We start from the raw sequence: 15,286 nt of genomic DNA on the forward strand, positions 1-15,286 counted from the left end.
GTGAAAGCGCCAAATCCTAACCACTAGACCACCAGGGAACTCCCGAGATAGAATTGTTAAAGGAGGAACTTGTCAGTTTTACTTGGTACCAGCCAAACTAGGTGGTAAACTATCCTTTCTTTCATGCCGACAGGTAGAAATCCAACCCTGAAATCTAGCCTCCCATCTCATGTTACTAATTCGGGAGGTGTAGAAGAAGAAAGGTGGGAAAGGAAATGTATGTTAATAAACACTCAGATCATTTTCCATCTCCTTTTGTCATCAACCAGTAATTATGGAGGCCCCCATATGCCTGGCACCAGGCTGGGTGCTGGCCACATGGGAGATAGACCTGGGCCCCGTGCTGCTTACAATGTGGCTGAGACGGACTTGCAACCAGGAATTACAGAACAACGGAATCAGTGCTGTAGATTCTGGGCCTGCTTTTAACTTTTTCTTCCTTCCTTTTTGTTTTTCTTTTCTGGCCATGCTGCACGGCTTGCGGGATCATAGTTCCCCGACCAGGGATTGAACCCGTGCTCCCTGCATTTAAAGCTCGGAGTCCTAACCACTGGACCGCCAGGGAATTCCCCCTTTTTTTTCTTTTATAATCAAAATAAGGGAATTTTTTTTTAATTTATTTTATTTACTTATATTTGGCTGTGTTGGGTCTTCGTTGTGGTACACGGGCCTCTCATCGCGGCGGCCTCTCTTGTTGTGGAGCAGGGGCTCCAGGCACGTAGGCTTCAGCAGTTGTGGCACGCAGGCTCAGTAGTTGTGGCTCGCGGGCTCCAGAGCACCGGCTCAGTAGTTGTGGTGCACGGGCCTAGCCGCTCCACGGCACGTGGGATCCTCCCGGACCAGGGCCCAAACCCGTGTCCCCTGCATTGGCAGGCGGACTCCCAACCCCTGGGCCACCAGGGAAGTCCCCAAAATAAGGGAATTATTAATGCACTGAGTATAATACCTTTTCTGGGGCTGGAGAAAAGAATAGGTCACACTGCATTCACAAGATTCAAAAGATATTAAAGGTACTCAGTAAAACATCTTCTCATCCCTGCTCCCCACATTTCCTCTTTCCACTTAAAGATGACCAACATTAGCAGTCTTGTGTATGTAAGAAGTACTGTGTGTGTGTATTCCCCTCCCCCGACCCTCTCTTTTTTATGCAAGTGGTTGCATCCCATTCACTTAGCATTGTATTTGATCCCAGGGAAGAATTAAGATGCTTGTCCAGGTTTTCATGGTAGAGTCTATTGAAATGAGAATCAAGAAGTCTTGAAAACACTTCCTAGCAATACTTTCTTGCAACATAATCCTCAAATATTAAGAACTATTTAGCATCTATTGTGTATGGTATACTATGCAAAATGCTATATATATATATTTTTAAATTTATTTATGGCTGCGTTGGGTCTTCGTTGCTGCGTGCAGGTTTTCTCTAGTTGCGGCGAGCGGGGGCTACTCTTTGTTAAGGTGCATGGGCTTCTCATTGCAGTGGCTTCCCTTATTGCAGAGCACGGGCTCTAGGCACGTGGGCTTCAGTAATTGTGGCACACAGGGTCAGTAGTTGTGGCTCAGGGGCTTAGTTGCTCTGCGGCATGTGGGATCTTCCCGGACCAGGGCTTGAACCCATGTCCCCTGCGTTGGCAGGTGGATTCTTAACCACTGTGCCACCAGGGAAGCCCTAGATGCTATAGTTTTTAAACTGCCCTTTTCTTTAGAGTATATTTTCCCCTTAAGGTTATTCCTTAACTTCGTTTTTTCAATAACGCAACTTATTTAAAGTACTGGTTCATAAACTTGATTTAAACTTTTTTTTAACCTTTATTTTGCCAGTATCACTTGGGGAGCTTATTAAAAATGAGATTTCTAGAAGCAGGACTAGACTCAGTTCTTTTCTCCTAGTGTGTGTGTGTGCGTGCACGCGTGTGTTTTAAACTGTAGAATAGTTTGAATTTATCAGATCTTTAAAAATAGTTTTCATAGGTGGTATTAAAGGTGACTGGTGGTACGGTCTTAGCCTCATTTCTGAGTAGAATTGTTTTGAAGAATAATAAGTAGATTGTTTATTTTGTTTTCCTTTTTTTTTTTTAAGAACTCACTGTATTTTCTCCTAATTATTTTTATTGTGGTAAAATAACGTAACATAGAATTTACCATCCTAACCATTTCTAAGTGTACAAGTTCAGTGGTATTAAGTACATTCACATTGTTGTGCAACCGTCACACCATCCACCTCCAGAACTCTTGTCACCTTGAAAAGCTTGATCCTTTATACCCATTAACACTAAGCCCAGCCCCCCTTCCTCTGGCCCCTGGCAACCACCATTCTACTTTCTGTCCCGATTTTGACTACTCTATGTACCTCAAATAAGTGGAATCTTACAGTATTTGAAGGACTATTTTATTTTATTATTTTTTAAAATATTTTATTTATTTATTTATTTATTTATTTGGTTGCACCGGGTCTTCATTGCGGCAGGCGGGCTCCTTAGTTGTGGCTCACGGGCTCCTCAGTTGTGGCACGTGGGCCCCTTAGTTGTAGAGTGAACTCTTAATGCGGCATACACGTGAGATCTAGTTCCCTGACCAGGTATCGAACCTGGGCCCCCTGCATTGGGAGCGCAGAATCTTAACCACTGCGCCACCAGGGAAGTCCCAGGACTGACTTTTTTTTTTTTTTTTTTTTAATTGAGGCAAGGAATACGACTTTATTCCGAAAGCCAGGCATCTGAGAAGATGGCAGACTAAAGTCTCAAAATAACCATTTTCAGGACTGACTATTTTAAAGTGGCAAAAAATTGAAGCTGAGATTCTATAGTTCAAAATTTATTACTTAGTTTTTTTTTTAAGTCCAGCAATCTATATTGTGATTCGGATTTTATTGTGGTACCTTTGCAGAAAAAAGTTTTTTTCTATATTTGGTTGTAACAAAGACAGTCATAAATGACTAATTTCTCTTGTTAGAAAAATAAGAAATGCTGCCTTAAGAGATCATCTTAAAGACTGTACTTTTATGCTGTGTGGCACGCAGACTATTTGGGTTAGGTTTTCAGTTATTTCACATGATCTCTCTTGATTATCACATGACGACATCATTATACGTAATTGTTTTTTTTTCTAGGTGTACATTGCTTGTGTTTGGAGTGTGGATCCTTTATATCCTCAAGTTAAATTATACTACTGAAGAATGTGACACGAAAAAAATGCATTATGTGGACCCCAACCGCATAAAGGTTAGATATTCCATCAGTGTCGTTTCAATTAGAATATTTCCAAGTGTACGCTTAAATAGTAATATTGTCTCTCAAGTGTTATAAACAAATGTTCATGAAAGTTATAAACAGAAGGGAAAACACTTAACCTTAGCACTTCAAAACACCCACCTAACACTCACTGTTCTTCCCCCATTTACTGAAGCCGTGGAGTGAGGTGAGTTCCATTTGACCCTGTAGAGCACCTGTCATGGAATTAATACACCATGACGCTGCCAGCGTACATGTTCTTAAAGCAGATCAGGAAGAAATTCTTTTAGTATCATTTGTCATTTCTGTGTTTTATTTTTCGTTTTAATGATTGCACATTGTATTTCAAGATTTTTCCTTCAATGTGTATTTATTTTTTTAATCAACTGACATATTAAATGCTGATTTCATTGTTTGAGTTATAAATTATCTGATACTGTTCAGCCTTGGACCAAAGACAGATGATTTTCAATAAAGTAGCATGGTAATAATGATACCCGACATGTATGGGTGCTTTACATGTATTATCTCATTTAGTGATCATCATGACTGAGAGATATCCCAGGGTTCTCTGCATCTTACAGATGATGGCCTGGGAGGTTAAGTTGCTGGCCCAAGTTCACACCTAGTTTAGTTAACTAGTTTAGTTAATCTAGTTTAGTATATACTGTGTAGCTGTTCTGAGAATGCTTTAGCAATAGAAACTCATTTAACCCTCATAACAGTCCTGGGGATACGGCTAGTGTTATTACCCCCACCTCATAGCTGAGGATAGGGAGGAACCTTAAGTAACCTGTCTGAGGTTACCTCAGCAAGTAAGTGGTAGTGTGAAGGCTTGGACCCAGCAGTGTGGTTTCAGAGTCCAGTCTCCTGGTGACTCTGCTTGCTGCTGGGGTAGGGAGCGTCCACAGAGAGGAAGCCAGAAGTTATAGGTAGCATGATGCAGAGGAGAGAGCTTAAACTTCTGACCCAGATTCAAATCTAAATGCCGCTTCGTAACAATGAGACCTGAGGCAAGTGACTGAATCGTTTGGAGTCCCAGTTTCCTCAGCTGTGAGGTGTAGATAACAACGTCTGTGCAATGGGGTGGTCATCAAAGTCCAGTAAGATAGTATGCACAAAGCTCCTTTTCTAGTCCTGATTTTTAATCACGTGTTTCTATTCTGTATATGCTTTGAAGTACCTCACATTTTTCTTAGTACAGACAGGTATAAACATGTAAATGAAAAGAGTGTATTGTAGTTAACAAATGCACAGCTTGGCCTGTGCAGAACCCTCGTGTCTCAGGGGTCTTGCTGATCACGGGGCCTTCCTCCCCTGCTGTTTCTGTCCCTCAGATGTTGGCCGACTCAGTTCATCTCGGCAGCATTAGCCCCTCTGCTCTGCTGGAGCAGGATGTGGTCCCGCCATCATCCGCTCGGACTTTCCCTCCTGAACGGCTGGCCTTGCAGACATTCCCAAATCCCTTTCAATTCCAAGGCCTTCCACAGCTCGCTTGGATAAACTTTGCAGACATCCTGTCTCTGTTTTTTGTCTCCTGGAAAAACCCTGAAATGCTGACACTTGATACTGTGATATACGATTACTGGTATCTGTGAACTCGTCCCTTTGCTACACTTCTCCACATTCTCTGTGCGTCCCCTCTGTCCTGTCCATTTCATTCATCAGGCCATTGACCTTCTGACCAACAACAGAGATCATTGCTCTCGAGTCTGGGTTAATTGAGGAGAGGTGTGAACTCTCTGTGCAAGAGTAGAGCACTGTGTGAACTTGTGAGATGGATGGAGAAGATGTGGTTTGGTAACACCTTGGGTGAAGTCAACTTAGTGGTTTTCGTGCCTGGCCAGCGCTGTCTGCGTCAGCTGTGCTGTGGCTGTTTTCTTTTTAGCTACATTAATAGGCCACTGGTGGTCTGCTCGAACCTGCCGTGTTCAGACAAGTGCTCTGGTCATTATGGCTCTTTAAGTTTCCCCTAAGGAATTCTAATGACTTTAAAAATTTTTTTTGGCCACACCTTGTGGCTTGCAGGATCTTAGTTCATCAACTAGGGATTGAACCCGGGCCCCAGCAGTGAAAGCGCCAAACCCTAACCACTGGATCGCCAGGGAATTCCCTAGTGATTTCTGAGAAGAACCAGAGAAGAGATTCCAGACCTTGTCCCTGAGGAACCTTTGAAGGGATGGGAACATTTGCATAGAGAAGCCCAGTGCAGGACACATGGCAGCTGCTGCCAACAAGCCAGAGGGAGAGTCCCTGGCCCAGGGGAGAGTCAGCCTGCCCGGGTGGCCTCACTGGAAGAACTTTGGATCAAGGGTGACAGCCAAGCTGAAAGGAGAAGGGTTTGATGGTCCACGACATCCAAAGATGGAGAAAATGAGCTGCCTTTGTGGTGAATCTCTGAAGGTCTTTGACCAAAGCCAGGATAACTATTTTGGGGTAGAACTCAGGCATCAGACAGTTGGTGGTGCAAGGGCCTTCTGAACCCTTCCAGCCCTGGAATTCCGTGGTTCACTGCAATCGTCTAGTACCTGGCTGGAAAGTGTAGGCTGGTTTCGTAACCTGGGTTTTTCCTGTTCCGAATGCAGGCATGTGACACCACTAGTTCCCACTCAGTGATGTTCAAACTGAACCTCAGTGGTCTTTGAAGCTCCTCCGAAACTTACCAGATTCCATCTGGTATTATGAATGTTTGTGTAAGCATTTCATTGTCCCATCTAAAGTATGTTATTTGAGAAGCGGGGCTGTGCTTATACAAATATATAGTTTCTAGGATTCTGGAAAAAGGAATAATGATGCAGGGTTGCCCTTGAAATCCTCTGTTCTCACCATTGCCCCAGTTCAGTGTCTCCTTACCCGCCTTTCTGCATTCAGGCATGCTAATTATGGCGGAAGTAGTATTTCTAATAACTGAATCTGACATGTTGCTTCCTTGCTTCAAACTCTTTGGTTTCTCTCCTTTACCTTCAGGAGATTATCTGCACTCTTTAGTCTGGCCTGTAGGGGTCTTCATGACTTGGTTCCTGCCAATCTCTTCAGGCCCCCTTTGTCACCGCTACCATCGCAGCCCTGCCTGTATCAGGCACACGAACCCCCTCACAGGTCCTTGGTGAGCTTCCTTCTTCCTCGTTATGGTTCTGATCTGATAACTAATGATGTTGACCATCTTTTCATGTACTCATTGGCCATTTGTAGGTCTTCTAAGGAGAAATGTCTGTTTAAATTCTTTGCCCAATTTTTAATTGGCTTGTCTTTTTATTATTGAGTTGTTTAAGTGTTCTCTGTATATTCTGGATACCAGTTCCTTATCAGATATATGATTTGCAACTATTTTTTTCCCATTCTGTGAGTGGTCTTTTTACTTTTTTTGATGGTATCATTTTTAGCACATAAGTTTCTAATTTTGATGAAGTGTCCAGTTCATCTACTTTTCATTTTGTTCCTTGTGTCATATCTAAGAAACCATTGCCTACTGTTTTCTTCTAAAAGTTTTCTAGTTGTAGGTCTTATACATAGGCCTTTGATCCATTTTTGAGCTACTTTTTATATATGGTGTGAAGTCAGGGTCCAGCTTCATTCTTTTGCTTGTGGCTTTCCAGTTGTCCCAGCATCTTTTTTTTTTTTTTTTTTTAAGAAATTGGAGTTTATTTATTTATTTATTTTTGGTTGTGTTGGGTCCTCGTTTCTGTGCGAGGGCCTTCTCCAGTTGTGGCAAGTGGGGGCCACTCTTCATCACGGTGCGCGGGACTCCCACCATCGCGGCCTCTCTTGTTGTGGAGCACAGGCTCCAGACACGCAGGCTCAGTAGTTGTGGCTCACGGGCCTAGTTGCTCCGCGGCATGTGGGATCTTCCCAGACCAGGGCTCGAACCCGTGTCTCCTGCATTGGCAGGCAGATTCTCAACCACTGCGCCACCAGGGAAACCCCTGTCCCAGCATCTTTGTTGAAGACTCGTCTCTGTGTTTGCTGCGTTTTTTTTTTTTTAATTTATTTTATTGAAGTAGAGTTGATTTACAATGTTGTGTTAATTTCTGCTGTATGGCAAAGTGATTCAGTTTTATATATTTTATATATACACACACACCCATATATTCTTTTTCATATTTTCCATTATGGTTTATCACAGGATATTGAATATAGTTCCCTGTGCTCTACAGTAGGACCTTGTTGTTTATCCATTCTCTCTGTAATAGTTTGTATTTGCTGCATTCTTTCTTCTCTGCCTGGATCCCTTCCTTTGCCTCTCTATTATTCATCTTTTACATCAAATCTCAGCTCAGGGGTTACTTTTTCTAAGATCCTTCTCCGATCATCCTTCTCTCTTGTCTTCTAGGAGCCCCCTCATACCTTAATCCTGACAGATACCACTGTGGTACTTTAACTGTTTTGTCTTCCCCACTTGTCCTCCAGACAAGCCCTTGGGAGATAGGAATTGTGGGATAACATTTTACATTAACGAATACGTACTTATATGTATTGAACTCCAGAGGGAGGAGAGATATTACTCAAACCTCAGCACGGTGTCTCATCTTTGAACTCCAGATTGTACAGAAAATCCACAGTTAAATTTTAACAGGCAATTCTTTGAGGACTCTCAGTTATGTACATTAAGTTTAATATCCTTTTGAGGACTAGGGCAGATACCTCCTATTCAGCTCTTCATATCCCCCAGTAAACAGACTCTCCCTTCTCTTTCCCCCTGAACCATGGCATGTGAGTCCCCACCCACCCACCCCGCTTTAGGCTGGTGGAACCAGTTTTAAACCTAAGTTCACTGCTGGGCCAGTAACAGCCTCTCATGGGTGCTAGTGCCCTGTCCCAACTGGCTCCAGTAAGGATTCCTGACTCATCCCTGATGGGGGGATGGAAGGACCTGATGAGTGGGATCAGCCTCCCAAGCCCCACTGCCTGCATGGAGAAGGGGTGATGGCTGCCTGAACGAAGGACGCTACGGTTCCCGAAGAGGAAGGAGCAGGAAATGGAGACCCAGGAGGTAGCCCACGGTGACTGCCACATCAACCCATTTCTGAAAGACTTCTAAAAGATCGTTATTTTTTCCAATTAGAAAGTCCCCCGTAATGGTGCGGAAAAAAGGAGGAATGGGGGCACGGTTAAGTCAAACAGGTTTGTGCAAGTCTCCGTTCAGAAATTAATAAAGTAGAAAGTGAAAGCCTGCTCTAACCGTGATGGAATGAGGGGTGTCTTTTATTCTATTACTTGAGACTTTTTTTAAAAAAGGTAGCTTTTTAGCACTATTGACTCTGTCAAATTGCCCTACTTTTCACAATGGTCGTGACAGCGCGTGCGGACAGCACATGTCTCAGCAGGCTTTGCAAAGTAGAGGAACAGCAAGAGTAGATACTGCTGAGGATTCGGGGTGGGGAGTAGCAGGATGTGAGACTGAAAATGAGACAGGACCAGAGCGTGAGAGGCCTTGAATGCCACACTGAGCGGTTCCTAACTTTGATATCTGGTCACGCATCCCTATACAAGAAGAGAAATCCTCTCTCAAGTCCCCAGAATAGAGGAAATAGCCGGGGAAGCCGGCTGGTATGAAGGGCTGGGAGATGGTGTTCAGTATGAGCTCTCTGCAAAGAAAACCCTGTCTCCAGGCTTTGGTGGAGACTGATCCTTACTACCAAGAGAGTTTGGATGAATCTGAATGATTGTGGCTGTGTATTAGCAGAGGAGGGTCTCAGAGTCGTGAGAGTGGGGCCCTGTGAGCTTTGTTGATGACGTTCAACAACTTGCAAGGTCAACAACCCTGTTGGACTCTGAACATCTGGTTGCATTCTGCCTGTATTTATACAGCGGAAGTGTGGCCATGTTTGCTGTGGGTTTTCTATTTTCTATTTAAAGATGTCCCTGAACGTGCCATTTGTGAAAAAAGACGAACAGTGGTCTCTGCAGGGATGCTTGGACAGTTTGAGTGTGGTGCAGATGTGAAACTGCACTTAAAAGATGTGTGAAGAGAGACAAGAGCACATTCACATCAATTTAGGTTCAGACCTCGTGGTAGCACCAGTTTGAACTTGGCCTTCCCTCAGGAACTAAAGACCACACATCACCCTGGGGACTGCCTCCTGGGCCGTGTGGTTCATCATGGCCAAGTTTACGTCTTCACTGTGACTCCATAGACCTACACTCATGTATCCAAAGTAAGCAGAGTAGGACTTCCCTGGCGGCCCAGTGGTTAAGACTCCGCGTTCCCAATGCAGGGGGCACGGGTTCGATCCTAGGTCGGGGAACTAAGATCCTGCAAGCAGGGCAGTGTGGCCAAAAAAAAAAAGTAAGCAGAGTAACCCTGGGCTGAGTTAAAATCAGTCCAGACACTCACACTTCCAGATCGATCCCTTTCTCTCCTGGGTGCCACTCTTGCTTTTCCCAGACCATCCTTTAGTGGTCTCATAGAGGTGAGGAAACTGAAGCCTTGAAAAGCCTTAAAGTTCATGCTTTAACCAAGTTTACACTACTGGTAAAGAGATCTGAAACTGCGTCTAGATCCAGATCACCTGATTGTTTTCTTCTTAACCGTGTATTGTGATAAAACATACATACCATAAGACTTTCACCTTTTAAGCATCCAGTTGGAGGAGTGTTAGTAAATTTATAGTGACACCACCATCACCACAATCCTGTTTAGAACATTTCATCACACAAGTTAATTCCCGCTCACCCCTTCTGTGGTCCATCGCCACCCTCAACTACCAGCCTGAGGCAACCATTGACCGGTTGAGATTTTACTGTGCTATTCTCTCTGTGACTTGTTTATTCAGATTTTTCCGCTTTTAACCACGTAAAAGTTATAGACAGCTAACTCATGGAAGTTAAACCAGAGTTTACAAACGTGGAAATGAAAGTGTCATTGCATAACTCATACCCTCGGTTCATGTGGTCTGTGGCGGAGTTGGGCTCCTACCCAGGTCCAGTCAGCTCCAGGCCCCAAACTCTCCTTCATCCCAAATGCTGTGCCCTGTCCTGGGTTTAAATCAATAAATAAAAGAAAACATTGCCTTTTACTAAGAATTATGCCACTTACCTATATTTCTGAGAAGGATTGTCCTAAAAATTATGGGGTAGAAATGAAAATGGAGATTTTTACTGAGGAAAATTCATTTTTTAATATCCTTCAGGGAATTCTCACATTGTGGTTTTCCATGGCACATCGCCACATCAGTGACAACTGAAACTGCCTGATGTCTGTTTATTCTCAATTGTGGGCAGCCAGCAAGCTCAGCCTTGAAGCCTTTCAAAAAATGAAGCTCTTGTGTCCATGCCTCGATTTGGGAGAAGACGGGGTTCCTGTATCTTTGAGGAAGTCACCAGTCCTCTGGTTCCCAGTGGTCCTCACCCGGGATGGATGCCATCCGGACCCCACTGCGTCCTTCCTCGCCAGCCTGCTCTGGCTCCCAGGTTTGACATTGTCTGCAGTGGAGAAGAGGAAGGTCGAGATGCTTGCGGTCTTGACTGCAGCTCCACGAGGCGAGCTTTCCCCCCGAGGCATTTTTCTTCTGAGCTTTGAAACCTGGAAGAGGAAGGAGGGAGGCTGAGACACTTCTGGGGCGTGTTACATGTTTAAACAAGTTGAAACAAGAGAAGAAAAGGAATTGCTGTGGCTTTGGCCATTTCCAGTGGCATTCAGAACATTGTCACTGGGATTGATTTATTGCACCTGCTGAGGGACGGGAGGGGTCACCATCAAAAGATGCTCTGCTCGCAGTCTAGAAAATTAAGTTTGAAGCCTGAGATGGAACTCTTTGCCAGAATGGAAATGGAATGAAATTTCACTCCTTCCAAGTGAAACTAGAAAATGTGGTGCCCAAGAGTCGTGCTCCAGTGTCCGGCTCCATCACCTCACCTCTCTTTCCAGTCCTGAGTCAGTCACTAAGTTTCCGTCTCTTGGCACTTCTCGGATATTCATTTCTATCCCAGGAGATTTGTAAAACAAGATGCTTGGGATGTCCTTCCATAGTGAAGAATTAGACCTTTTGTTCTCTAAAAACTTGTTCACAACCCTCAGGCCCGGGGTGTAGAGACAAGTATGGATAGTACATGTGGCTCCTCTGCTTGCCCTGCCCCCCAGTTGGGCATTAAGTGCCTGTAGGTGCAGAGTGTCACCAACCTGGAGGCCTGGTCAGGGCGAGCCCTCCACGCAGGGGCTGTTCTGGGTTACGACCGATTCCTTGCTTAGCTTTCCCTCCGATTCCTCGCGGAGATGCTAATTCGCGAGGTATCAGTGGTGTATCAGAATATGTATTGGTGGTGGTGTTTGTCACCTGCTCTCTGTGGGCAGAGGCTGGGATTGTAGGGGTTTGGGAGGTGATCAGGCGATGTGAGCCTGCCAGCTCAGCCCTCTTCCTGGGTGTGCCACCTGGAACCCTCAAAGCGAAGATACTCAGGACCATCTTGCGAGGTGTCCTAGGTGTCGTGCCGGTGACCTCAGACAAGTGACCTTACGTCGTGTCTGCGGCATCTTCTGAGGCTCAGAGAAAATCCATTCCCTTCTTCAGACATGGGGCCAGATTCTTAAGATGTAGACAGCGTGCTCTTCCCAGTACTAAGAACTTTTTGAAGCTGTAATCTAAAGAAAAGGGAGTGGGGTTCTCCTGCAGTAAGATGATTATTTCTACAAAAATTTTATTATGCAAAAATCAGACAAGACTTTGAGGAAAAACACAGTTGAGACAAACATTTAAAACTGTATATGGCAATAATAATCCTCATAATAATACTGACACAGTTCAAAAGACATATTCAATCCTGAAAATAAATATGCCAGCAAATAAAATAGAGGAACACACACACACACATACACACACACACACACACACACACACACGCAGCTTGGTGGGAGGAGGGATGAGGTCGGGCCAAAACTACTCCATGTGGCGATGAGGACAGAAGGCACAGTGATGTTGCCAGATGGTCCCGAGGCAGCATTTGGCCAGACTGAGCCCAGGGGCAGACTGTGGGGCAAGTGGGTGTCTGTTCCTTGTTTCTCCGTGTCTTGCTGTGTTCAGCCGGGCTGGTGTACTTGGCCTTCAACAGTCATTTCTTGTCGATGCAAAATATTAACGTGCAGGGAAGATGGTATACAAAACCAAGGCAACTTCTTTGTTGACCGGACACCGTTGCAGGTTACACCTGGTTCCCATTCCAGACTGTGTGAAGCTCATTACTCCATCTGATAAATAAGCCTGTTTCTCATCCAACTAGATAGGAACCTGAAATAGGAAATCTTTTTCTCTTTCGGCTGTGCTGCACAGCATGTGGGGTCTTAGTTCCCTGACCAGGGGTTAAACCCGTGCCCCCTGCCTTGGGAGCTCGGAGTCTTAACCACAGGACTGCCAGTAAAGTCCCTGGAAATCTTTTTTTTTAAATTGTGTTTAAAAAAAAAAACCCACATAAAATTTACCGTCTTCATTATTTTTAAATGCATACTTTGGCCCTGTTAAGTATATTCACATTGTTGTGAAACAGATTTCCAGAACATTTTCATCTTGCAGAACTGAAACTCTACCCATTAAACAGCAGTTCCCCATTTCCCCTCCCCCCCAGCCCCTGGTAACTACTGTTCTTCCTATTTCTATGAATTTGACTGTTAGATGCTGTCTATAAATGGAGTCCTACAGTATCTGCCTTTTGTGGCTGGCTTATTTCACTGAGTATAGTGTCCTCAAGGTTCATCCATGTTGTAGCACATGTAAGGATTTTTTTTTTTTGTGGCCGCACCACACGATTTGTGGGATCTTAGTTCCCCGACCAGAGATCGAACCCAGGCCTTCGGCATTGGAAGCACAAGAGTCCTAACCACTGGACCACCAGGGAATTCCCATGTCAGGATTTTATGAAACATGAAATCTTAAACACCTCAAATTTATTTGAACAGCTTAAAATAAACACCTCAAAATTTATTCAAAATTTATTTGAAAATTTGTTCAAAATTTATTTGAACACCGCAAATTTATTTGAACAGCTTAGGCTGGGAGGGTAGGAGGTGGGGGTCCTTTCTGTTTTACTTGTGCCATGAAATAAATATCCTTGTTGAGTTTGTCTCCTTGTCATGTGATTCTCCCAGGTTTCCCCCTCAAGTTTCTAGCATAAATTAACTCTTTAAACCAGATTTTTGTTGTTGTTGTTTTTTAAAATTTATTTTATTTATTTGCTTTTGGCTGCGTTGGGACTTTGTTGCTGCGCGTGGGCTAGAGGGGGGCTACTCTTCATTGCGGTGCGAGGGCTTCTCATTGCGGTGGCTTCTCTGGTTGCAGAGCACGGGCTATAGGCGCGCGGGCTTCAGTAGTTGTGGCGCATGGGCTCAGTAGTTGTGGCACGTGGGCTCAGTAGTTGTGGATCAAGGACTCTAGAGCACAGGATCAGTAGTTGTGGTGCACGGGCTTAGTTGCTCTGCGGCGTGTAGGATCTTCCCGGACCAGGGCTCGAATCCGTGTCCCCTGCGTCGACAGGTGGATTCTTAACCACTGCGCCACCAGGGAAGCCCCCTAAAGCAGGTGTTTTGTGTTACAAGACAGTCATCCACAAGGGAGGTACATCAAACATCGCAGGACAAAGTGTCACCTGTCAGAGTATATTTCTGATGCCTGAGACCCTTTGACACTCAGGTCTGTGTGCTTCATTCCAGAGAGCCCAGCAATATGCCCAGCAAGTCCTGCAGAAGGAATGCCGGCCCCAGTTTGCCAAGAGGTCGATGGGGCAGCTCTTCAGGCACAGGTACAGCTCGGACCTGCCACCTTTCGTGACGAAGGCCCCCGCAGGGAGCGAGGCCGAGTACAAGTACGACCCTCCTTTCGGATTCCGCAAGTTCTCCGAGAAAGTCCAGACCCTCTTGGAACTCTTGCCCGAGCATGACTTTCCTGCACACTTGAAAGCCAAGAGCTGCAGGCGTTGTGTGGTCATTGGAAGTGGTGGAATCCTCCACGGACTAGAGCTGGGCCAGGCCCTGAACCAGTTCGATGTTGTGATAAGGTACGTTGGCTTTCAGACCATCCTCTCCCCTCTGGGCTTCAGTTCTCTGCTGTGGGTCAGGGCAGCACCAAAAACAGGAGGGACCCAGGCAGCCCTACATGTCCCTGCCTTCAGGGGACTCACTGTTTGAGAAGTTGAAACAAAGACATGAAAGGATTGGACGCCCCAAACTGTGCAGTACTGACCCTAATTTTGGTAAAAACCCTTTCAGAGGAGGTGAAGGTTGGAAGGATGGGTAGATTCAGATAAGCCAGCAAAGGTGGAAGGCTGTGCTAGGCAAGGCCCAGAGGAGGATGCAGTGCAGGGAGCTTGAGTCAGTGGGGCGCCTGGCTTCTGCGAGCAGGGCTTGGGGTGGGTGAGCCCTGGAAGGTGGCACCGGCTGGGACCAGAAAGCACACAGAGATGTTTGAAAGCCACATAACAGGCAATAGGCAATCATCCTAAATTACAGGAGTTTCTGATAGTTGGACAGTCATGTCAGGGGACACCAAGATTTCTAGTCTGGGATCTGAGACGTTAGTGGGACCGCTGTCAGAGACGGAGTAGTTGAGGAAAATCTCTGGCTAGTGAGGGAGGATGACAAGATCCATCTCAGATATTTTGAGCCTGAAAGTGGTGCTGTATCCACATAATGCCTTTATCCCCAGTAGCTGTGATCTCGGGCAAGTTTCCTTGCTGTCCTGTCCTTGCCTCCGTTTCCTCATCTGTAAATGGGGGCAGTGATGGCACAGACCTTATAGGGTTACTGTGAAAACAAAATGAGTTAACATCTAGATGTAAAGCACTTGGAACAGTGTCAGACTTGGGGTAGATGCTCAGTACATGTTAGCAGCTATTTTTGGAAAATGTGTAGGAAGCTAAGGAGGAAAGGGCACGGGGTGTAAGATGTTTGTAGGAAAGAACCAGACTTTTGTAAGGGCCAAGAGATAGAAGAAACAAGTAAGAACCACGTTTTAAGGCGAAAGGTGTGACGTGAGGGCGTGGGAGTGGGTTTGGGGCCACGGGGGTTGTGGACGTTGGTTACCTCGTCAGGTAACTGCTTCCTTTCTCTGGGTGCTTCCTGTGTGCCAGACACTGTC

The 15,286-nt window shown here is 45.2% G+C and overlaps 1 protein-coding gene across 4 annotated transcripts in view; it reads left to right on the forward strand.

The window, feature by feature from the left end:
- The window catches only part of ST3GAL5 (ST3 beta-galactoside alpha-2,3-sialyltransferase 5), a 52,003-nt gene that overhangs the window by 24,264 nt on the left and 12,453 nt on the right, over positions 1-15,286 (forward strand). For all 4 annotated transcript variants that reach the window (XM_036873468.1, XM_036873469.1, XM_036873471.1 and 1 more), the window contains 2 exons: positions 3,107-3,218; positions 13,864-14,207. In XM_036873468.1, the coding sequence (XP_036729363.1) occupies positions 3,107-3,218; positions 13,864-14,207 (456 nt within the window). The remainder of the gene's footprint in view (positions 1-3,106; positions 3,219-13,863; positions 14,208-15,286) is intronic.

This window comes from Balaenoptera musculus, chromosome 13, assembly GCF_009873245.2.
Source record: "Balaenoptera musculus isolate JJ_BM4_2016_0621 chromosome 13, mBalMus1.pri.v3, whole genome shotgun sequence".
NCBI lineage: Eukaryota > Metazoa > Chordata > Mammalia > Artiodactyla > Balaenopteridae > Balaenoptera > Balaenoptera musculus.